We start from the raw sequence: 23,287 nt of genomic DNA, 5'->3' as shown, positions 1-23,287 counted from the left end.
GATTTCCCAGGCAAGAATACTGGAGTGAGTTGCCACTTCCTTTCCCAGGGGATCTTCCTGACCCAGGGATCGAACCTGTGTCTCCTGCATTAGCAGGCAGGTTCTTTACCACTAAGCCACTTGGGAAGTCCAGTGGGATGGGTATCCTTATAAAAAAGGGAAATTTAAGACAGTGGGACGTGCACACAGGGAAAATGTCACATAACCATGGAGGCAGAGATCAAGGTGATGCTTCTATTACAAGACAAGGTATGCCCAAGATTGCCAGCAAACCCCCAGAAGTTAGGTGAGATACATGAGAGAGATTCCCCCTCACGCACCTCAAAAGAAACCAGTCCTGCCCACATCATATCCATAATTTCTGACTCTTTGTTTATGGCAGCTCTGGAAAACAAATACAGTATGGAAACACTATGCAATTCCACAGCTACATGCTGGACATGAAGCTGATTTTAGATTCTAAATTCATATTTAAATAAAACATGGTCCCTGATTTCTAGGAGCTCACAGACTAGGTGGGGAGGGGAGTAAGCATAAGTATGCATGTATGCATGTACATACACACAGACACACACATCAGTAACACGGAAATTAGTGGGTTGTGTGAAGTGTTAGGTATTGCTTTGGGAAGGATCCATTTACCTGGGAAGGATCAAGAAATTTTTCACAAGGTAGGTAGGGTGTGCATTAGGAATTGAAATAGTTGTTCAAGTCATGCAATTTCCTAAAAATCCATTGTTGTGTTATAATGATTCACTCTTACATTATTAGAAACCTAATTCAAATACGACTTAAAGTTCAGGCTGGCCTTGAAATATTTTCCCCTTCTCCATCTGCATGCAGCAACATTATTAGAAGAAATAACTTCTGACAATACATTTAATTTACTGAGCTCCAAGGAGCTGAAATTTGCTAATGTTTCAGCTCCAGGTGGGCAACATGATTACCACTGTTTTTAAAGCACCAATTTCATATGTTCTCAACCATTTTCATTACACCATGAGGGGGAGCAAATCACTGGGGTTCAGACTGTTGTGCCAAGGAAATAATTTACATCACCTCGAACTAGAGATCTCAAAATAACAGATAACATTTGCAGGACACACAGCACAGAACACCTAAAGCATTTTCTTTATTTCAACTCAGGCTTGTAATTTCTTATCCCAAAGCATCTCATTAAGGGCTAAAAAAGGGCTTTGGTAGAGCCAGAGAAAGCTCAAATTGTCCCTTTGCCATTAAGCGTAAGATTTTAAGCCAGTTTCCTCTATTTTTTTGTTTTTGGCCCTTGTGACTCTATTAAAGCCCTTTATTATTCCTGGTGTGTGATCAGGTACAGAAATGGCAGGCTTAATCCAGCAGATTCAAAATTCCATTTTGAAATTCTGTTTATTAAAATGTCTGGTTGCCTTGGTAATGGGGCAGGGAGGAGAGTGGTCAGATGGACATGACGGGACATAACACACACTAAAATTTTATTCTCAACTTCAAATTTAACTGTGTATCCTTTACTTTTATTTGGTAACTCTGGCAATTCTACACATAGCAAAAGTGAAATTATCCCCTGGAGTAGAAAAATATTAGCCTGCATCCCTGTGTGAATGGGAAAATAGAAAGGGCGAGATGTGAGCTTTAGAATTGTTCCAATCTGGGATAGATTTCTGGCTTTATACTTAGTTATGTGGCCCTGGGCAGTGTATATGAGGAGTTTCTCTAGGTTTCCTTTCTCTCATCTGTAAAATGGGTATATTTAATGCTTGCTGCCTCTGGTGGTAGGATGATATGTTAGCACAGTGCAGTTCAATGTAGTGGAGTGCTGAGTCATGTTAGAGCCAGAGGCAAAAGGAATAAGCAGCAATATTGATTCTAACCTTATTTTAAATTTTTATATTTTGTTCATCGTGGATTTCTTTTTTTTGCCTAGGTTTTGATTATTTTGACTTTTAAAAATATTTTGTGGCTTTTCACAAAGACGCTGCTGAAGGTGAAGAAGGAAGCCCCTGTCCCCCCCCCCCCCAAAGCTGCAGCCATAGCAAAGGCTTTGAAGGCCAAGAGAGCAGTGTTGAAAGGCATCCACATCCACAAAGAAAAGAAAATCCAGACATCACCCACCTTCCGGCAGCCCAAAACACTGCGACTCAGGAGGCAGCCCAAATACCCTAGGAAGAGCACCCTGGAAGAAACAAACTTGACCGCTATGCCATCATCAAGGCCCCTCACCATGAAGGGAACAGAAGACAACACACTGGTGTTCACTGTGGACGTCAAGGCCGACAAGCACCAAATCAAACAGGCTGTGAAGAAGCTCTGTGACACTGACATGGCCAAGGTCAACATTCCGATCAGGACTGATGGACAGAAAAACGCATGTGTTCGACTGGCTCCTGATGATGATGTTGCCAACAAAACTGGGATCATCCAGGGCTTCCCTGGTGACTCAGCTGGTGAAGAACCCGCCTGCCAATGCAGGAGATGCAAAAGACACAGGTTCGATCCTTGGGTACGGAAGACCCCCTGGAGAAGGAAATGGCAACCTGCTTCAGTATTCTTGACTGGAAAATTCCATGGATAAAGGGGCCTGGCGGGCTACAGTCCATGAGGTTGCAAAGAGGTCAATATGACTGAATGTACATACATACAAACTGAGTCCATCTGGCTAATTCCAAATATAAAAGTTTTCACAAAATAAAAAAATATATATATATTTTTTGTGGCCATGCCACTCAGCTTGTGGACTGTTAGTTCTCTGACCAGGGATTGAACTCCAGCCTTCGGCAATGGAGGCACTGGCCCACCATGAAATTCCCTTGATTATTTTTAAAAGACTGTGTTGAAATATTACTTATCTTTATTTATCTGGGCTTTCTGGTACCCCCTTACATTTTGCACTTGAGCAAGTACTTCACTCACTTTAACCTAATCCCAGCCCTGGTACTCAATGAATGTTAAATATTGTTGATACTTACCATTTTAATTTTATTGATAAAGTTTATAGTATTATTAAAAGTTATTAATAACAGCTCCCTTGTATTCCACGTCCTTGCAAGTGTCATATTAGAAACAATAATGACAACAGACACTGATAAGTGCTAGCTGTGTCCAGGGCACTGGGAGTTCATGGTTTAACTGAATCCTTACAATTTCATGTTGCAATTTTTATTTCTATCTTATTAGAATATGATATGTTAAAAAAAACTTAACTTCCCCAAGAAGACATCGCTAATAAATCAAACTGGCTGGTGTTCAATTTTTTTTTTTTTTTTTTTTTCCTGAAGAGCCTTTAAACCTGGTTTGTACATCCATTTGAATTCAGTATTGTGGGGTGTCCCCTTAAGAAATCTCCTGCCTGCAATGACCCATGCAGGCCTCTAGGTGGCCTCGTTGACCACTTTTACAAACAACCTCGTTCTAGGCCAGAGGAAACTGTTTTAGGAAAGGTTTCCTCAGGGGCGCCTTTCCAGAAGAGCTTCATTGTGTGCATATTGACAGACCAAACCAGGCCTAGCCTGGAAGGTTTCTGATATGAAGAAAGGCTTTGTATTGAGAAGGACCAACCTCTCTCCACACAGAGGTGTAAGACCTATGTCCCTAGCATACCATCCCCCAAAGCTTTTCATACATCTGTTACAGTCCCACCTGCCCTTGGACAGAGGACTGGCAAGTAGGGCTGCTAGGTGTCCTGTATCTATGGGACATGTTCTGTGTGGAATGGTTTTGGTTGGTGTCCATTATTGATTTTTTTAAATCAGGACACCCCAAATGTCCTATATGCAGCTTTTTTTTCCCTCCCCCAATAAATTAGAGCTATTTTACAAATTTAACTGGGCATCCTGCATTTGCTAAATCTGGCCACCCTCCTAACTGGCTTGTTTGCACTCTTATACACATGAAAAGGCAGGTACCAGTCTCTGAGCCAGCAGCAGGCTCAAGTCCAGGGTGAAGCAGCCAGGACACTCACTCTCAGGATCTTTAAACTATACCCTGCCTTAGGCCTGGCCTTGCAGGAGGGCTCTGACCAAAAGGTCAGGAAAACATTTTAATCAGTTTGACTTCTTGGGTTAATCTTTATGCAGCCTCCTTCCACGGTGTACACCAGTGGGGAACAAATTCATAATTTTCAAATGTTCTACTAAATGCATTTGTGAACTGCAATCCAGGTCTGCATGATTTCTTGATACGGAACTTGGGCAAACTACTCGTTTCCTCAAGCTTTTGTTTGCGATTAATAATTGCAAACTTGCTCTGAGGATTAAATGAGAAAAAAAAAATTCCATATGCTCCTGACAGTACTTGAGACCTATGATGAATTGTTTCAATAGTGTTGTCATTTCAGTGGTTAAACTAAGGCAGTGCAAATCCTCTGAACCCCAACTTTCTAGACACTCTAATCCTTGATATCGCCACCTTTCTTTCAGGGGATAATTTACATTATGAAGCATCTGCTGGGGACTAGATTTTGTGCTGAGCTGTTTATGTGCATTATCTTTTTTGTTTGTCTTGCTACTTAATTTATTGTTTCTTTTGTCTAAAAAGTATAAAAACTGCCTGGATTGGTCACTTGAGTCTGGTTTTTTTTTTTTTCATTTTGTACTGGAATATAGGCAATTAACAATGTTGCTATAGCTGAACAGTGAAGGGACTCAGCCATATGTATATACGTTTCTGTTCTCCCCCAAACGCTCCTCCCATCCAGGCTGCCAAATAACATTGAACAGAGTCGCATGTCCTGTACAGTAGGTCCTCATTGGTATGCGTGTTATGTTGTTCAGCCCACTAAATACCCTTGCATGATGTGTCCTAGACAGGAAACTGAGGCCCAGGGAGGTTAGGAAAATGACCCTTGATCATACAACCAGAGAGCCGTGGGGTTGGGACTGATCCCAAGCCCAGCAGCTTGTCTCCAGATCTTCCTGACTTCAAAGCCTGCATAAGCACTGCTTTATAGAGATGGTGATATCTGCCCAGACACCCACTATCAACTCCCAGGAAGGCTTCTTTCATGGTAATTGAAGGGCTGCTGAGAATGCCCTTCCCACTTTTGGGCCTGTCTCCCTAAAGAGATCTTTCTCACTCTGGCTTTCCAATCTTTGATCTCCTTATGGCACCATTTTCTCACGAAATTGAGGACAGGACAATATAAAGAATGGTTTTCCGGGAAAAGTTCTGTGTTTGTGCTAGGAGGGAGCAGGGCGGTTAGGAGGTTACAAAGCTGGTCTAATTCATAGGACTTTCCAGCCATGTCATGCCTGCAGCTCAGCTGTGTCTGACTCCTTGCAGCCCACCAGACTCCTTTCTCCATAGGATTTCCCAGGCAAAAATACTGGAGTGGTTGTCATTTCCTTCTCCAGGGAATCCTTCTGATCCAGGGATTGAACCTGCGTATCCTACACTGGCAGGTGGATTTTTTTTCTTTCTTTTTTTTTACCACTGAGCCACTAGGGAAGCCTAGGACTTTCCAGGGCATTCCTTAAATGCCTTTGCTTTCCTCCTCCACCCTTCATGCAAACGTGATTCTTGCCCAGTTGGTTGTTAACTAGCCCTTCAATTAGGCATATCCTCAAGCCACACCCTGATCAGAAAGAAGTGTCTGAACTGCACATCCTGAAAAGTCACAAACTGCAGACTGCCCTGGATTGTCCTTTGTGATGTTATTTTCACCATGCTATTCCGATTTCCATCCCTCCCACTGGCCCTCCCTCTTTCTCCTCCCCAGGCTGACTCTTGTTCGCTCCTTCTCTTGTTACTTTTTCTTTTGGTTTCCACTAAAGGAAGGTGCTTGGTGAGCAGTCCCTGTTTATAATACCACGGCAATAGACAGCAGAAGTTTTGGAGTCAGACGTAGGTTTGAATTTTGGCTTTACAACTTACTTTCTGCGTAGTCAAGCCACCAAGGCCACGGTAATCTTCCTGAATCTCTTTATATCCTTTCCTTTTCTCCTTTTTTTGACCGTGCTGTGTGGCTTGCAGCATGTGGTTAGCTCCTGGACTAGTGATTAAACTTGCGCCCTCAGTAGTGAAAGCTCAGAGTCCTGTTAGCGAAACCATTAACTGAAACGGCCCACCCTGGCCAGGCACCATACCAACCACTTGTATGAGTTAGCTTAAACAGGGGTCCTGGTAAGGCGTGCAGAACAAGGTAGGACAACTAGAAGAATTCGGGAAACCTCATAAGGAGAGAGGGGAGGCTAGTCCCAAAGTCCTAGCAACCTCCCAAAATTACTCTCGCTGGACTCCATCTTGTCTGAGAGACAGGCATGCACGCACATGCAAATGCACGCACACGCAAATACACGCATGCGGGTACTCACGCATGCGCCACCAGGAAGGACCCTCGAGTCATGCTAACTGGCCGGAGACAACTGAAACCAAGCTGGTTACCTTGAAACTGGAGGCGCCGAGCCACGTGGCAGAGCTGTTCTCGGGGGTCCCCTTACCACGCCGCTCTCTTCCCCGGGCGCCCCCGCCCCACCCCCATTAAGTCTCTTGCTTTCTCAGCATGTGTGTCTCCGGGGACAATTCGTTTCCGACTGTCAGAGAAGAGCCCACTCTCGGGCCCTGTATGGGGGGTCCCCCTTCCTGTGACATAACCGCTAGACCACCAAGGAACTCCTTTAAATCCTTTTTCTGGGATAAGACGACCTCTGTCACACAATTGAAGAAAGGATTAAACGAAGTAATGTGTTATAGCACTTAGCCCATCGTTGCGACAATGGCAAGAGCTCAAAAATGACAGATTACCTATATTTCTTTAATCCTGGAAAAAAATCTGCCCTCCTAGTCTTTCAGTTTCTAAAACTGGCTAAGCTTCTCCTAGCTTTTGGGGCCATGGCAAACGCCATAATGCCACTCTCCAAGCCCTAGGAGAGCTGCTTTTCCTTTTTGCTTAACTAGATCTTTTCTTACCAATCCCTAAAATCAGGCTTCAGCATCACTGCTAGAAAGGTCTCATGTCCCACAAAACTAAGGTATTATTCACGTCTCCTTTCTTCTCACCACTGTTGGCCCCCACAGGACTAATGATCCTTTTAAGCTACTCCAGCTGATCACTTTTGTTTCTCCCTCATTGCACTGTAAGCTTCAGGAAGACATTGTATTTTCACACCAAAACTTTTCTACTGTACTGAAGAAAGGCATTATTTCAATTCTGAAAGTTCTTAAGGACTGACATTTGAACCTTTGTTCCTAAGAACAGGCTTTAAACTAATATAATAGTTCAAAACAATTCTGGAATCTTTATTGCTTAACATTAAAGTTTTTATGAATACAAAGAAGGATCTTGGATACTTTTCTCAAATAGAGAAAAAAATTAAACATCCAGGAAGGTGAGGCAATTTTTTTCAATTAACCTTGTAAAACATACATCTTTATGAGGTAGATCAATATATACTGACAAAAAGTGAGGCCCAACATGTTTTGATGAAAAAAGTTGTAAAAGTGTACTTGTTATATGATGCTGTTTTTAAAGAAACTACTATAGGCATAGAAAAAAACCCGAACTGATATACAATTAACAATTGCATCTGGTAATGTTAGGTTATAGGGCATGATGGTGGTTTTATGTTATATATTTGCTTCATGTTTGAATTTAAGATTTTTAATATGAGGGTATGATATTTTGCAATAAAAACATTAATTTGATGTGTTGAAAAATTTACCTCTGTCACTTTTAGGTTATTAATAAGATATCAATAATGTGGTTAGGAAGTGCTTTTCAAAAAAAGATGAAAGGAAAATCATACAGCAGACCCACTGTGCTTCCAATTTCTGTAACTTCTTTTTCTAGTCGAGAGCCAAGTTTTATTTTTTTCAAGGTATATCTGCAATTCTGAGCATATCATTTAACGGGAAGATAAATGATACCTTATTTCCACGTAAAGTACTTGTACAGAAATACTAACCTCCCTATATTTCACTTCCCGCTCCCCTTGCCCCACTGCATGGGGTTAAAAGATAACAGAAGAAATATATTCCTGAATGTAAAAGACCTGTTTGCCAGTCTGCAAAACTAGCAAGAATGACTTGTTACAAATAAACAACATTTGTAAGATTAGGAAGCCTAAAAATTTGCAATGGTTATTTATCCTCCATGAGGCAATAAACTACTGTATTTCACCCATTCTAAGACACAGCACTATTTTATATCTAAGAAAGAAAGAAAGAAAAAAAATCGCTAATTCAACTATAACATGTTAGTAGTCAAAAGATGCACCCTAATTTTGAAGATGTAAGTATGAAAAAATGGCCATCTTGGAAGCCATAAAATACAGTAATAATATCACTAAAAATCTGCAATCTTCACCAGCCTGATTACTTGAAGTAGAGCAATTTCAATTGCTTTGTGTGAGCCCTGAACATAAATGGAAAGATACATAAACATTTTCAGTAGCACACCTTCAATTTATTGACCTATGTAAAAAAAATAATAGGTCTAAAAAAGTCAGAACAGTAAAAGAATACGCAAAAGGGTATTTCTGTTTCTAGAAGGCTGTACAAATATGGAAAAAGGAATAAGTTATTTGTCTGCATGTCTTTTTGTTTTTCAAATATCTCCCCCCACCCCCCCGCAAACTTCATTTTTAATGATACAAATGACTAAGGACCAGTTTAACAAATCACCTTTATGTATATATTACATGCTTTGGAATATAGATAGAAAATGTCCCCAAAAAGTTCAGAAACTTCTCTATTCACAATATGAACAAGAAACTTGTATAAAAGAGGGGGAAGGAGCACCTTCTGTGGAATTCTGAAGCACAGTAAAGATGATGAAAAAGATCCATCTAGAATATGGAAATATTTGCTTAAAAAAAAAAACAACAAAAAAACGAAAACTCCAAAACATCCTACAATAAACCATAGCGAATTAGTTCTTCCAAGGAAAGTATGAGGTAGTTTTAGCCTCATAATTAAATCTACTGCAGCTTGGAGGGTTTTCGTTTTTGTTTTTAATGAGTAATCTTGCTTTTGTCACTTGGTGACTTAGAACTACCTGGGGAATCCAGACAATATGCTTATTTTTCAAATGTTCACAATTTTAAGGCACATGATTCATAGAAAATGATGTGGGTTTTGTGTCTTTCTTTTTGTTGTTGCTGTTTTTCTTTATATTGTGTTAGGTTCTTTCTGTATCACCTTAAAATACTTTTCCAAACTCTTGGTTATAAAACTTTCCATATCAAGCCTGCCATTGCAATGATGGCCATGTTGGAGAGTTACCAGCCTGAAGAACATAGCTCATGCCGTTGGCATAGAAAGGAAAAAAGGAACTCAGTGATATTGTACCTTAGAAAATTCTCCAAGCAGAGTTTGTCAGTTACTCAGTGGGCTGCTTCATTTTCCCCAATCTGCTACCATAGTTATATTACAGGACAATACAGCCGTAAGTCTTTCCAGAACCCATTTTGTGGTGCTTATGAAAACCATCACTCTTGATAACAGCCTAAAAACATTTACACTCATTCAGAACTTCATGAAAATCCAGCTTCTCTTCAAGTAATTTTCCAATACTGTCTGAATTGTTCATGTCTGGGTAGACATAGTATGTAATTCTTCGCCAGCTCACAAATTCAAACTTTCTGATGGTGAACAGTGACTAAAGAGCTTCCAGCTTCCCTTCTCTCATCATCCTGAATTGTGCTCTGAAATTTCCCCTGTCCTTCTTTCCTTTGGGAGACCCTGAATGCACTTGTCACAGTTTTGAGGTCTGCCTCCAACCACTTTTATTCCCTTACAAAGTGCTTGCTCTTGGTAAAGGCCAAGTCCTCCTCGGCAAAGGTTCACACGTGGTCTTCACCTTGCTCTGTTAGGTGAGGATCTGGACTTGGAAAGGCGGGATGTCATTCAAGGGCTTTGTGCGGCCTAGTGTGTGATGCACTTCTGGGGCCAATGGAGTCCTCCTTTCCACCTCGGATGCCTTCAGGTTTCTAAAGCCTATGGCCTTCCAGGAAGACGAACACATTTTGCAAGGCACACTAGTGTGAGAACGCAGTGCTTGGTCAAGAGGCCCGCCCACAGTTCAGACTAATGTTCCGGGCTTGGAGTCTTCGTGCCAGAAGAGCCTCTGCTCACTACTCTCCAGGCTGTCTTCCAGCCGGTTTCCATCTGTGCCGTCCAGTTGACCGGTCTCTGAGTACGGTCTATGAAAGGAAACCAGAAAAGTTACAACTTGGGGTTATTTTTGTTCCCAGAGTACAAAGGTTACTACATTCAAAGAAGTTAGTAGAAAACACGGTTAAGAAAATGGTTCAAAACTCCCATATAAGGCAAGGGACGGCTGTGCGTTTTTTTCAATGTCATACTAGAACATGATCTAACAGGCCCATGCAAGGAGTATTTATTTCTCTTGAGAGACAGACTGTTTTAAAAATATATATTTATTGATTCGTTTGGCGGCATCAGGTCTTAGGTGCATCATGCAGGATCCTTCACTGTGGGCACACAGGCTAGTTGTGGCACACAGGCTCTAGAGAGTGTGGGCTTCCGTATTTGTGGTAGGTGGGCTTAGCTGCTCCGTGGCATGTGGGATCTTAGTTCCCAGACTAGGGATGGAACCCACATCCCCTCTGTTGGAAGGCAGATTCTTAACTACTGGACCACCAGGAAAGTCCCGAGAGACAGACTTGTCTAACTTTCATTTCCCATGGATGAGTACCAAGATTAAGTTACATGTTAACTTGGGGGGGTTTCTGTATGGAAGAAATACACAGTAACCCTCTGTCTAGTAAAAAGATTATGGTCATAGTTTTATTGCCCAGTAGGATATTCGCTGCTTTTGTGTCAACTGCAGGAAGCTTATCTCAGTACTCTCTCTTTTGGTTGTGGAGTTCAGTCTTTTGAATTCTCTGGGAACAGCTTTACCATTCGGTTAGTTCTCTCATGAAGGAGTTAAAGAAATCTTTCACATATGCTCATTTTCTGTTTGTGTGAGAGTAGTATTTTCGATTTTTGAAGTATTTTTGACAGTCACCCTTTAAGCATTCTTCAAATTAAGAGACATATACTAGATGTTTTTCTTGGAAACAAAGGAATATATTTAAAGGGAAGCAAGGGTACCTTGGGACAGTTTACATCCCTAGGGTGTATGGGTCAGGTGTAAATTAAATCAGCATCGCATAAGATCACGGGTCCATTTGGAAGGTATTAAATACATCCAAATGAGGGCACCCTGTTATACACACCGTTCCAATAAGCAAAACCTCATTCCTGTAATAGTATGTTAGAACAGGTTAGATAGTTAGTACTTTTTATTTTACATCTCAATGTCCTTTAGTTCAGGTGAATAAAAAGTCCTTTGGAAAAGCGCTTTGGAAAGAAACACTATGCAAAGCCAGGTATTTAGTGGGTTTTTGTCTTTGTTTGTAATACAGAAACAAAGGCAGATTCTGTAACTTCACCCATCAGTCAGAACAGGCAAAGCTCCTGCGATGCAAGAAGCAACACAGACTGCAAGTACCATACTTACTACAGCTGGCTACACTTAAAAGAGAATCTATAACTGATCTCATTTCTGGAGACACAACCATTCTCCGGGACAGAAGCCCTTGGTTTGGCCTAGTAATAGAGTTTGATAAGGAAGGGGATGGGAAATGGAAAACAGAAAGTGAAAGAAAAAAAATCATTTTAAAACACAGTTTGGAGCAGCAGAGCCAAGCATTTGACACATGCTAGTAGCATAAGAGACTTCAACATTTCTAACTTTGGAAAGTTTATGCTGCTGACAGTTGTACTATATCATATAAGGAAAAAAATTATTGGTATCAATTTACAGCTTTCTATCACATTATTAAGCTCCGGACACTCTGAGGAAATACATAATATATGCTTCATTTTATAAAACAAACTCATCTATGACTCAATATTTCAAATCTTTAAGGGCGGATCTAAAGCTTTTATCTTTATCTTGAAACCCAGCTTTTCTGTTATTTAAAAATTACTTTGTCATAAAAAAATAGCATGTGATTTTAGAGCAAATTTCTAAAGCTTTATGGAGGATTGTTATTATACGTGGCTTGTTAATAGGTCAAGTTATATTGATCAGACTGTTTCATAATAAAAATAAAATCCTAAACTGACAAATGGGTAGAAATAAGCATTTCCATAACTCTCTGTGATAGGAGGGTAAGTTGACAAATCTTTCTAGAAAGCAGGGGTTTAAAAAATACGCTTTTCAATTTGATCCATTAAACCAACTTACTGGAATATATCCTGAGGAAATAATCTGGAATTCAGACAAATATTCTGCTCAAAGATTCTCAAAGGCATTACTTACAATTGAAAAAAAGAAAGGAAATTTAGAAATCGTTTAAAATCAAAATATGGGGAATTGTTAAATAAATACATAAAGTATTTACTGAGTGAAATACCATATCAGTCACATAAAACAATGCTTAAAGAGATTTTTATTTTTAAAAAGGAACATACATGTTGAGATATTAAGTAAAAAATTTGGGTGTAGAATTTTATGTATAGTGAAGGATATAAAATTGTATATATGATATCATTATGACCATGTTAAAAATGAATACAGAAAAATGGGACATGTGCCAGAAATGTTACTAGCTAATATCTCTAGATGGTGGAATTATGGATAAATTATTTCCTACTTATTTATTCCTTTATTATTTTCCTAGTTTCTACAGCGAGCTCATATTGTGTGCACATGCACACACATACAATAGGGATCTTTAAATAGTTTATAATTTCCTGTATATCATGCCCCTTCTGACACCAGACACTGTTATCAGGCCCTCTTGGGCTGGCTGAAGTAGGTGGATGAACTTTGTAAAAATAGATATTCTCTAAAAATGTTTAACACTTCTTGAGTCCAATGAAAGTGGTGTTTAGGATACTAGAACTGTCTTATGCCCTGAATGGTTTGTTTTATATAGTTTCTAATTCAGTTAACAAAAAGTGAAAGTATGCAAAGAGGAAAATTACTTGCAAATGTATTATACAAAGTGATTAGAACTGAATTGAAAAAATTCAGCTCAAATTTTGGGCCAAAGTCTTCCTGCTCCTAATGCATTTACAAGCATTATTTACAGAACTCCAAGCTATCTGATGTCCTCTGAAGTATATTTTCATTAAAATTCTATTTTGAGCACACCCTTTGTTGAGTTGAGACAATTGGCCTGATATTTTAAGCCAAGAAAAACTTTAGCTAAATATGGAGAAGGAAAACAAGGCTTTTGGGGTTAAATATCTCCAATTTGCTTATAACACTGAGTGCTTTAATAAGAAAGTAACCTCAAACTCACCAGTATTCACCTTTAAAAGTTACAGTCTATGGAAGCCTCCTATACCTGAAGTAATCTGACTTAAAGAAAGCAAAATTAAACTTTTCTTCAAACAAAACCAGAAAGTGCTTTACTTCTTGGCACCAGAGGTACAGATTATATTCTGTGAGAAAGTGGGTGAGAAAAACAAAAGCTTCAATTTTAACTCCTCCCATGTATGCAAAGAACTGAAAAACATATAATCCAGAGTTTGCAATCTTTTTTAAAAATCACATTTTAACAAACTCTCCTTGTCTATTTCCTCTAAATGTTTACAAAGGAATACTATTACAGACATACAGGACAGCTGGCTGCGTCTGTTGCTTCTTAATGAACACAGGGTCAGACACAAAAAGGCAGCAAATGTTTGAAATCAAGCCCACCAACTGTTTAGGAGGAATGAACAGTGTTTTCTGGCATAGAGATATTTTTCCCTGCCAGGTTCCAAGAGAGTCTTAAACGGGTATATCAGTAATACAGTTTCAAGTACAGCAATTAAAAAGAACCCTTCAGACACAAAACTTAAAAGTATAGAATTCTAAGAGGGTCAAATTTGAATGAGCGGGATTAAATATTAACAAACTTCTTCTTAAAGGGCTAGGTATTTTTAGCTTTGTTGGCCATAAGATCTCTGCTACAACTACTCCCCTCTGCCCTTATAAGTTCAGAAACAGCCATAGGCAACAAGTGAATGAATGAGCATGTCTGGTTTTCCAATAAAACTTTACTTATAAACATAGGTGGCAGCTGATTTTAGACTATAGTTTGCCAATCTTTGAGCTAGATTACTTAGCGTTCATAAATAAAACTGGATTCCTGAATTCTTTAGATCAGGAACAGGGTACTAAAATTTTTGAGCATTGCTCTCTTACCTGCCTGGAGAGGGTAAAGGATTATAGATGTTGCTATAGCAGCTGGTGTAGGAAGAATGTGCCGGGATCTCGTATTCAGATAGCCCTAAGGTTATCTGGGTCCTCCAGTTCCCAGAAGCATTTGTGGAAGACACTAGAAATAAAAATGAAAAGAGACAAAATTAGTGGGACTACTCAAAGTGAGAACTGTTTGGGTCATTCAGGTGCGTGCTATAATCAGCTGCATGCAGAGTCAATCTTAAAAGCCAGTGTTTGGAATCAAGAGAGTTTCCTATTCCAATTTGGTCACTTACTGGCCATGTGACCTTGGGCAAACAGTTTATCCTCTTTAAGCCTCAGTTTCTTCATCTGTAAAGTGGGGACAATATAAATATATTCTGTCCAGGGACAATATCAGGATTAAATAACCTTTAGTTAGTTAGTACAAATATTTAGCACTGTGCCTAGCAATAAATGATAGCTATTACTATTATAAATGTGAGTAAAGTTAATTGAAAGATACCGCTATAAAAAATAACCCAAAAGGCAAGCCAGAAAAAACAATTTTCATAAACTAAAAGTATCTTCCCAGTCTTCCAGTAAGGCTATGGTGGTTGGACAGCTTCATCATAGGCTTCCATTGTAAAGGTCAGATGACAAGTTTGAGTTTCTTGGAGACTTTTAGAGGAAATACATTCTATACATTGACTTGTTGAAACCTGTGGGTTCTTCACCCAAAGGTGGTATCGACCACCAGCAGGATCAAGGCACATTTTTGCCTTTTAAAAAAAGTTTGGGATTGAGGTGTAGGAAGGTAAATAGTATAGGAAAGATTTCAGGAAGAAGACATTTAGTTCTTCTGAGGGACTAATCTAGAACAAGACAAGGATCTAAATATAAAGGAATGAAATAATGCCATTTGTAGCAACATGGATGCACCCAGAGATTATCACACTAAGTGAAATCACAAAGAGAAATATCATATGATATCACTTATATGTGGAATCTAAAAAAATTATACAAATGAACTTACTTATAAAATAAAAATACTCACAGACAGAGAAGACAAACTTATGGTTACCAAGGGCGAATGGTGGGGGTGAGGGGTAAATTAGGAATCTGGGAGTAACATATATATACTACTGTGTATAAAACAGATAAACAACAAAGACCTATTATATATACAGCACAGGGAACTATATTCAATATTTGATAATAACCTATATAGGAAAAGCATCTGAATATATACAAACATATACTTGAGCATAAATACATATATGCATATATAAATAAATAACATTGCTATATGCCTAAAACTAACACAACACTGTAAATCGACTATACCTCAATTTAAAGTTTTTTCTTTAAAAATGGTAAAAAACAAAACAAAAAAATAAAGCAAGGCATAATATGGGAGCAAAACCTGGTGAATGCCCCATTGCTGGGCATTTGCTGTCCTGTCTCAAAACTCTGGCCAACTGATACAACAGCAGACTCATTGGAAAAAACCCTGATGCTGGATAAGATTAAAGTCAGAAGGAGAAGAGGGTGATAGAGGATGAGAAGGTTGGATGGTATCACCGATTCAATGGACATGAACTTGGGCAAACTCCGGGATATGGTGAGGGACAGGGAAGCCTAGTGTGCTGCAGTCCATGGGGTTTGCAAAGAGTTGGACACGACTTGGCAACTGAACAACAACAACTCTAAAATGGGCCCTGCTCCATGCCTCTGTGCACAATGCCATGCACGTCACCCAAGACTCAAAAGTCCCACGCTGCTCTTGGAGCCTTCCAGCTCTCCTCTGATTCCTGTTGCTGGTGGCCAACCTCCTCCTCTCTTTTATAACCACAAAGCACATGTGATAAGTGTGAGACTAACACATTTCAAAACTCATCCGCAGTCCTGAATGCCATAAGGACTTGACTCAAGGATGTAAAAGTCCCACTTTCAGGAAGGTTTCATAACTCTAAGTCAGGCGGTGAGGCGTGGTGGTTGGGCTATCAGGGCAGTAATAGAATTCCTACGGGCAGGGTCATTTAAGCAGCCTAAGCCAGAAGTGCCTCATCTGTAAGATTAGGGTAATAATAATAAACATAGCAACAGCATTCATTACACAGAATTCTTGCATACACTCGTGGGAGAGTACACATAAAGTGCTGAGCAGGCCGGGTGGCACAGCGTTAAGTTGCCAATAAATGGTGGCTGTCCTGACTACTAAAACTGAGTCACCCAGAGAGCCTTTAGGTGGCTAGAAGGGATTACAAAACCCCTGACTGATGCGGCCTATTAATCGGAAACGTCTCTCTCCATGAGAATGATGCGTGCTTGTTGAAACACATTACCGCAGCTATAAAATGTAGACAGGAACGAGGAAAATTCCAAAAGGCAATTCAGAGAGCTTCCATCCCCCTAATTCCTTAAAGACATGATGCCTTTTGGCCCACGGGGCCGAATCGTGCTGCTTATCAGAAAGGCTCACACCAGTAAGTGTTATCTCCGTTCTCACCTTCGCCCCAGTCCTGAGCCAATGGCCAGGAATGTTGAAATTTCTGAGTTACACCTGCTTCTCCCTGGCCTCGATGGTTAAAGAGATGATGGGCTAGATTTACCCCAGCTCTGTGCCCTGATAACCATCCACATGCGTCTCAGCCCTCATTCTTTAATTTCTGAAAGTCTCTCACGTCACACCCTGAACCTGAAGGGCAAGAAAGGCCTTCTCTACATCAGAGCACAAATAAGAAAGTAAGTACAGGAGGCTTTTCATGTTAGATGTGGTAATAAGTGGGAAGGTCCAAAGTCTCACACAAATAGCAAAACACCAGAACCCAAACAGAAATCTCCATGGAAATGCCTCTTGTCAACAACATTAGGAAACTTTTAAAGGAACAGTTTTCACTGATGATCACAGAGTGATTCAAGAATCCCTGAGCTATGTCTCACTAAGGTGTCATGCTTGAGACGGGGGGCAAGACGCACAACCTCAGTTTTTTTCACACAATTCCTGTTTCTTAGAACTTTAGTATTGCTTAATGTTCATATATTCCTCCAGTTGCTAACTAAACCGTGAACTCATCCAGGTCAGGAAATGGCTCAAAACCGGCTCCTCAGCATCTTGGACATGCCTGCTTGTTTGCTGAAGAAGTGAAATGCTCAACAGACTCTCCTCTTAGGCCCCCATTTCTTTCCTTTAAAGTACCTAGCACAGCTGGAGGTTTGCAGGTAATAGCGGTAATATCCAGCAGTAATAGTGGAGGTGGGGACCAAAGTCAACATGTGGAGAGAATGCCTCTCTATCAAAATGATCTTTGAAAGTCCCTTAGATCAGCCATAAAGTGGAGTACATATGATTACTGAATTGAGTCAAGACCCGCACAATACTTAGAACAGTGCCAGGAACAGTGCTTAGTAAATGCCAGCTCCAGTGAGGTTTAGAAGTCTCATGCATGGACTGGAGCATTCAGAGTGAACTGCCTTTGAGGTGATCCAATTCCTCACGGTGAACAAGGAAGGATGTATAATCCTGATGGTTTTCTGCTTACCTGAAGGGTTTATGTTATTCTTTTAATACATCAAATCTCTATGCCATGAATACTTTTATATTTATTGAAGGAAAGTTAATTTACAATGTTGTGTTGTGTACCGCTCAGAAATTTAGTTATATATTTATGTACACACACATACACACACACACTCACACATACACACACCCACACACACACACACACACATTGGGCTTCCCAGGTGGCTTAGACAGTAAAAAACACAGGAGACCCGGGTTTAATCCCTGGGCTGGGCAGATCCCCTGGAGAAGGGAATGGCAACCCACTCCAGGATTCTTGCCTGGAGCATTCCATGGACAGAGGAGCCTGGGAAGCTAGTCCATGGGGTGGAAAAGTCAGACATGACTGAGCGACTAACACTTGCACATTTCATATATGTTTATTAGTGTTACTATTTTTTTCTCAGAATCTTTTCCCTTATAGGTTATTAATTAAATGTTGAGCAGCGTTTCCTCTGTTATCCAGTAGGTCCTTGTTGGTTATCTATTTTACATATAGCAGCGTGTATTTGATAATCCCAACGCCCAGAACACTTTAAAGACCCAGAAAAGATAAAAATACATGAAAGCCCCCAACCCAGGGAAGGTCTGTTAGACTTGAACCTGCCTCTCCACCCAATGGCTACCGCGTGTCTGACCTTGGGTCCTGGTCTCATGCACCCCTGAGGAGGGTGCTTTGGGGTGGGTGGGGGGGCAGGAATAGGGGGCCATGAGGAAGATGCACTCTGGGTACCATTCTTACCTGAGGAGTAGGAAGACGCACGGCTGCTCGGAGAACAGGGGACCTGCAGGCCGGCAAAGCCCAGGCTTCTCTGCGAGCCCCTGTCTGAGTCAAAGCTAGTCTGTGCGCTGTGGCCCGGCTCCTTCTGCCCGGAGGCCCGCTGGTACCAGCCTCGCAGGTGCTCTGCCACTAAGGCCTTGTGGATGTTTTTGGTGATGTGCTCGGACTTGGCGGCAGCCTTCCGCGGCAGCCGGAGTGTGGCATACGGGTTATGGGGCACCCGGTCGACCTCGTCCTCGTGAAAGGACCTGCTGCAGTCCCTTGGGCGGTCGTATCCGTAGTGGGCGGACGACCGGTAGGAAGGATTCACACTGTACTGTCCCTCCGTGTCGTTCTCGTAGACGTAGCCGCCGGCGTAATAGAGGTCACACTCCGCGTAGGGCGTGTACCCGGCAATGTAGTAGCTGGAAGAAGGCTGCTCCTGACTCTTGGAGTAGACGCCATTCCTCAGACTTTCCTTGTGTGCTAGGTTGGGCATGCTTCCTGAATTGGAAGCCGAGGCGTTCTGTTTCTTGGACCTTCTGCGACCCCGGGAGCGAGTGTCCAGCGTCTGGGTGGTGTAATAGGGGCCGGCCACGGGCGTGGTGCAGTAATACTCGGTGCTCGACTGGCTGGTGTAGGAAGACCCGTCATCCAGGATTTCAGTGCTGCTGCTTCTTTGGGATTTGGAGAGGGAGAAAAATGGCTTTTCGTGGTCCATCTCGGAGAGCAGGTGAGACTGAGACTCGAGGCTTCCACTCCGCTGGCGGCAGTGCTGAGAGGAAGGCTCGGGTCTGAAAGAGGAGAGAGAGGCAAGCTTGCTAAGGACAAAGAAGGAAAGGAGGACTGAAATAAGGGAAAAGGGCATCATGTCGAATGAGTTGATAGCTCTTGAACTGCAATAGGATTTTTTAGGTTTCCAAAGCTGACCCACAACAGAATTCACTGCGTTCACATGGTCAAAATGAGAAAAGAAATAGGTTCCGTCAATTGGGCAGTCCACATTCCTCTTTGAAAATAGAGAGGCTAAACTGATGATGGACAACCTGCATCAAAGCCTAAGAAAAACCCACATGTCTTTGGAGGGTCCTTTTTCCCAACAGGATAGCAGGATACACAGACTAGGGTGAAGGCAGCATTCATGGGGTGGAGGGGGGCAAAGCCTGGCTAGGCTACCAGATATCTCTGGGTTGACTCATGGTTCCATCACTTCCCAGATGTATGAACATTGGCAAGATATTTAACTAATCGTCCTCTCTTTAATGTAAAATGAGGACAAAAACAGTACCTAATATCTCCAATCAGACTTGTGGGGACTAAATAATATAGGACATATAAAACAGCACAGCCTTCAAGTAAACACTTCAAAATGTCACTGATGTCATTATCTTCATCCACACCATTGAATAACAGAAAGTAATGTCTGGTTGGAAGAATTAAGGCACAAAACATCCAGTATCTACCCAAGGAAAATATATTTCAAGAACATTTTCTAGGCTTAGGAAATACTTGAATTGTTAAGTGGATAGAAAATGTAGAGTCATAAAGTCCTCCTGCAGAAAGTGATTAAAAACACAGCAAAGTGAAACAAAATCTTAGAGCAAAAGTCAACAGGGACAAAGGCACTAGAACGAAGCTCTCTTACTCCAAATGGCTGCTACTGTAGGCGTTCCGGGTGAGAACGGGGGTGGTGGGCATGCTCCGTCCTGCCTGGGGCCGCCTCTCCAGAGTTTTGTAAGGGCTGCTATGTGTGGACAGCATTTCTCTGTGTTGGGAAGAAAGAAATCAGAAAATGATGAGCCTCCCAGCATTTCTGGCAAATCTGTAATAAGTTGATTAGAAACTTACTGGAAGGGGAGCGATAAATTAGGATTTTGGTAATAACATATACATTACTATATATAAAACAGATAATCAACAAGGACCCACTGTATAGCACAGGGAACTCTACTCAATATTCTGCAATAACCTATATGGGAAAAGAATCTGAAAAAGAATAGATACATGTATGAAAAGTGAAAATGTGTTAAGTCATCCAGTCATGTCTCACTCTCTGTGACCCCATGAACTGTAGCCCGCCAGGCTCCTCTGTCCATGGGATTCCCCAGGCAAGAATACTGGAGTGGGTTGCCATTTCCTTCTCCAGGGGATCTTCCCGATCCAGGGATTGCATCCATGTCTCTGGCATCTCCTGCACTTCAGGCAGATTCTTTACCATCTGAGCCACCAGGGAAACCCCATATATATGTATATGGATAACTAAATCACTTTATTGTATACTTGAAACTAATACATTGTTAATAAACTATGTTCCAACATAAAGTAAAATAGATACTCAACAAGGACCTGCTATATAGTACAAGGAACTATACTCAATATTTTATCACAACCTATAAGGGGAAAGAATCTGAAATATATATATACAAATAACTGCTGATAATTATATATATATTTATGCATAACTGAATCACTGTGCTATATGCCTGAACAAACACAATAGTGTAAATCAACTATACTCCAATTAAAAAAAAAAAAGAAAGAAACTTGCAGGAAGCTGAAGGAATGGGAACATAAAGAGACAATTGGGAAAACTGTCTTTGTGGTTTAGTATCCGGGTGGATTTCTTAGATGAGTCTTAGGAGAAGCACGAGTGATCTGACTCTGAGTCATAAATATGAAGGAAAAAAACGAAAAGACTTTTGAAAAAGAGTGTACTGAATAAAACATTGAAAGCAAGGAGAGCAGGGGTAGCAAGTCCTTTTTCTGCAAAAAGTCTCACAGGAAGTATTTTTGGCTTTGCAGGCTATCCCAGTGATTCAGCTCTGCCCTTGAAGTAAGAGAGCAGTGTAGACAGTATGTATGTGACTGGAGGTGGCTGTGTGCCAATCAGATTTGACTGTGGATACTGAAATTCAACTTCCATATAATTTTTATGTTCCAAAATTGTCACAAAAAATATTACTGTTTTTTATTTCCCTTCCAGTTATTCAAAATTCTAAAAACCATGCTTAGCTCATGGGAGGATACACAAATGGGTCACAGGCTGAATTTGGCCAGTAACAGTCATTCACAGCATTCTTAAATTGCCTTGTCCACTTTCCAGCACAGTGAGAACACAATTTGAAATTATTTTTTTAATTAAAAACAACTTTGATTATACCTCACTTACTACAAAAGCACGGCAAAAAAGTTTTTAAAAAAATACTGTGTTTATCCCTTTAAAAACAAAAAATTAGATCTTACTATAAATTCTCTTTCAAAACCCACTTAAGGAAAAAACACAACTTGATCTAACATTCTATGTTGCTCAATATTCACTCACACTGTTATTTTAATGAGTGAACAGCATTCCACCGTAAGACTGACCGTAATTTACTTAAACAATCCACTAGTTGAGCATTTGGGGTGTTTTTATTTGTCACTAGTATAAACAGTGCTGTAAGATAAGCATCCTGTAGTTAATTCAAGAGGAAAAATGCCTAGAAGTGAAACTGCTGGATGAAAGAGCAAACACATCTTAAGCTATAGGGGATGGAGGCATAATAATTTTTTAAGATAATCATTTTCCCAGTTATGATCCCTTTCGCTGAAACAGCTTTGTTTTCCCTGATATCTGCCCAGTGCTATCTGACAGGACTTTCTTCGGTGATAGAAATGAACTCTATCTGTGCTGCCCAGCATCACAGACATCAGCCACATGTGCCTATTAGGACTTGAAATGCGACTGGTAGGACTGAAGATCTGAATTTTAAATTTTATTTGCTTTTAATTGAACTGGACACCACAGCTCTAGAAACCTGGATCTCTACTGTTTAAGGCAACAGTTAGATGCTAATCTACAAACTGGGGCTAATATGAAATAAAGGTTTCACCGGTCTTTGACAAATCAGAAATATAACAAAATATTGGTTCTCTTTTCATGAGTGAAAAATTGTTTCATCTGAATAATCCTCTTTTATTTTGAGACTAATTTCCATCTTTCCTGAGATGCAATAAAACATGTTGGCTAAAATCACATCATAGGCTTTGTAGTCAGGCTATGTCGGTTCAAATCCCAATTCTGACATTTGCTAATTGATGAACCCAACAAGTGATTCATGCTTTCTGGTCCTTACTGTACTTATCCGTAAATGCTAAGGATGGTAGTAATACAATGAGCGTTTTCTTACGACTAAATTTGTTATTGTATATTAAACACTTGAAACACTGTCTGGCACATACTAAGTGCTCAACAAATGTTAATCTTATTATTACTACAACAATGACTGTATTTTGGATATGTGTCATTTTTTCATGAAATCACAGTGCTGTTTGTGTGAACATACTAATTAGGCAAAGTAAAAAGCTGCTAATCCTATCTTGGACCCAATTTAAAAAAACAAACAAACAAAAAAGCTAGTAGTGATCCATGCAGCCAAATTCTGGCAATCACTGGTCTTTCCTCTTAAAAAGTTATGGTCCTAAAAATATTTACTTGAGACACTTGAGAAGAAGTTACAGATTAAAAAGGTACTCAGTCCCATTTTCCTTTGAAAGATTAGAAGTCAGTTCTATTGCCTGGTATGAGTTGTATTAAATGTTCCTGAGACCTTGGGTGATGAAACAGAACTTTGACACTATATCCAAATTCAGATTTATAGTTAATGCCTCTATATAATTTAATATAAACCAAATAGACTTTAAGGAAACAGCCAAATATTTTTTAAAAGACCTCTTTAAAAACACTTCCACTTGCTGCCAACAACAAATAACTGGGTTAGATTCTACACTTGATTTTATAAGATAATCCTTTCTGAAAGAATAAACAGGATAAAACAAAAATAGGTTGACTGTTTTGGAGAAA

At 40.3% G+C, this 23,287-nt stretch overlaps 1 protein-coding gene and 1 pseudogene across 4 annotated transcripts in view; one reads left to right on the top strand and one right to left on the bottom strand.

Annotated features, from left to right (window-relative positions):
* The first annotated feature begins 207 nt into the window (after positions 1 to 207).
* On the top strand, positions 208 to 9,859 carry LOC133045586 (large ribosomal subunit protein uL23-like; annotated as a pseudogene).
* The window catches only part of FRMD4B (FERM domain containing 4B), a 352,299-nt gene continuing 337,607 nt past the window's right edge, over positions 8,596 to 23,287 (bottom strand). For all 4 annotated transcript variants that reach the window (XM_061128101.1, XM_061128099.1, XM_061128100.1 and 1 more), the window contains 4 exons: positions 20,090 to 20,209; positions 18,427 to 19,238; positions 14,144 to 14,276; positions 8,596 to 10,133 (listed from right to left, as the gene is read on the bottom strand). In XM_061128101.1, the coding sequence (XP_060984084.1) occupies positions 10,013 to 10,133; positions 14,144 to 14,276; positions 18,427 to 19,238; positions 20,090 to 20,209 (1,186 nt within the window). In that variant the 3' untranslated portion in view covers positions 8,596 to 10,012. The remainder of the gene's footprint in view (positions 10,134 to 14,143; positions 14,277 to 18,426; positions 19,239 to 20,089; positions 20,210 to 23,287) is intronic.

This window comes from Dama dama, chromosome 24 (assembly GCF_033118175.1).
Source record: "Dama dama isolate Ldn47 chromosome 24, ASM3311817v1, whole genome shotgun sequence".
NCBI classification, from domain to species: domain Eukaryota; kingdom Metazoa; phylum Chordata; class Mammalia; order Artiodactyla; family Cervidae; genus Dama; species Dama dama.
This window is presented reverse-complemented; position numbering and strand designations above follow the sequence as displayed.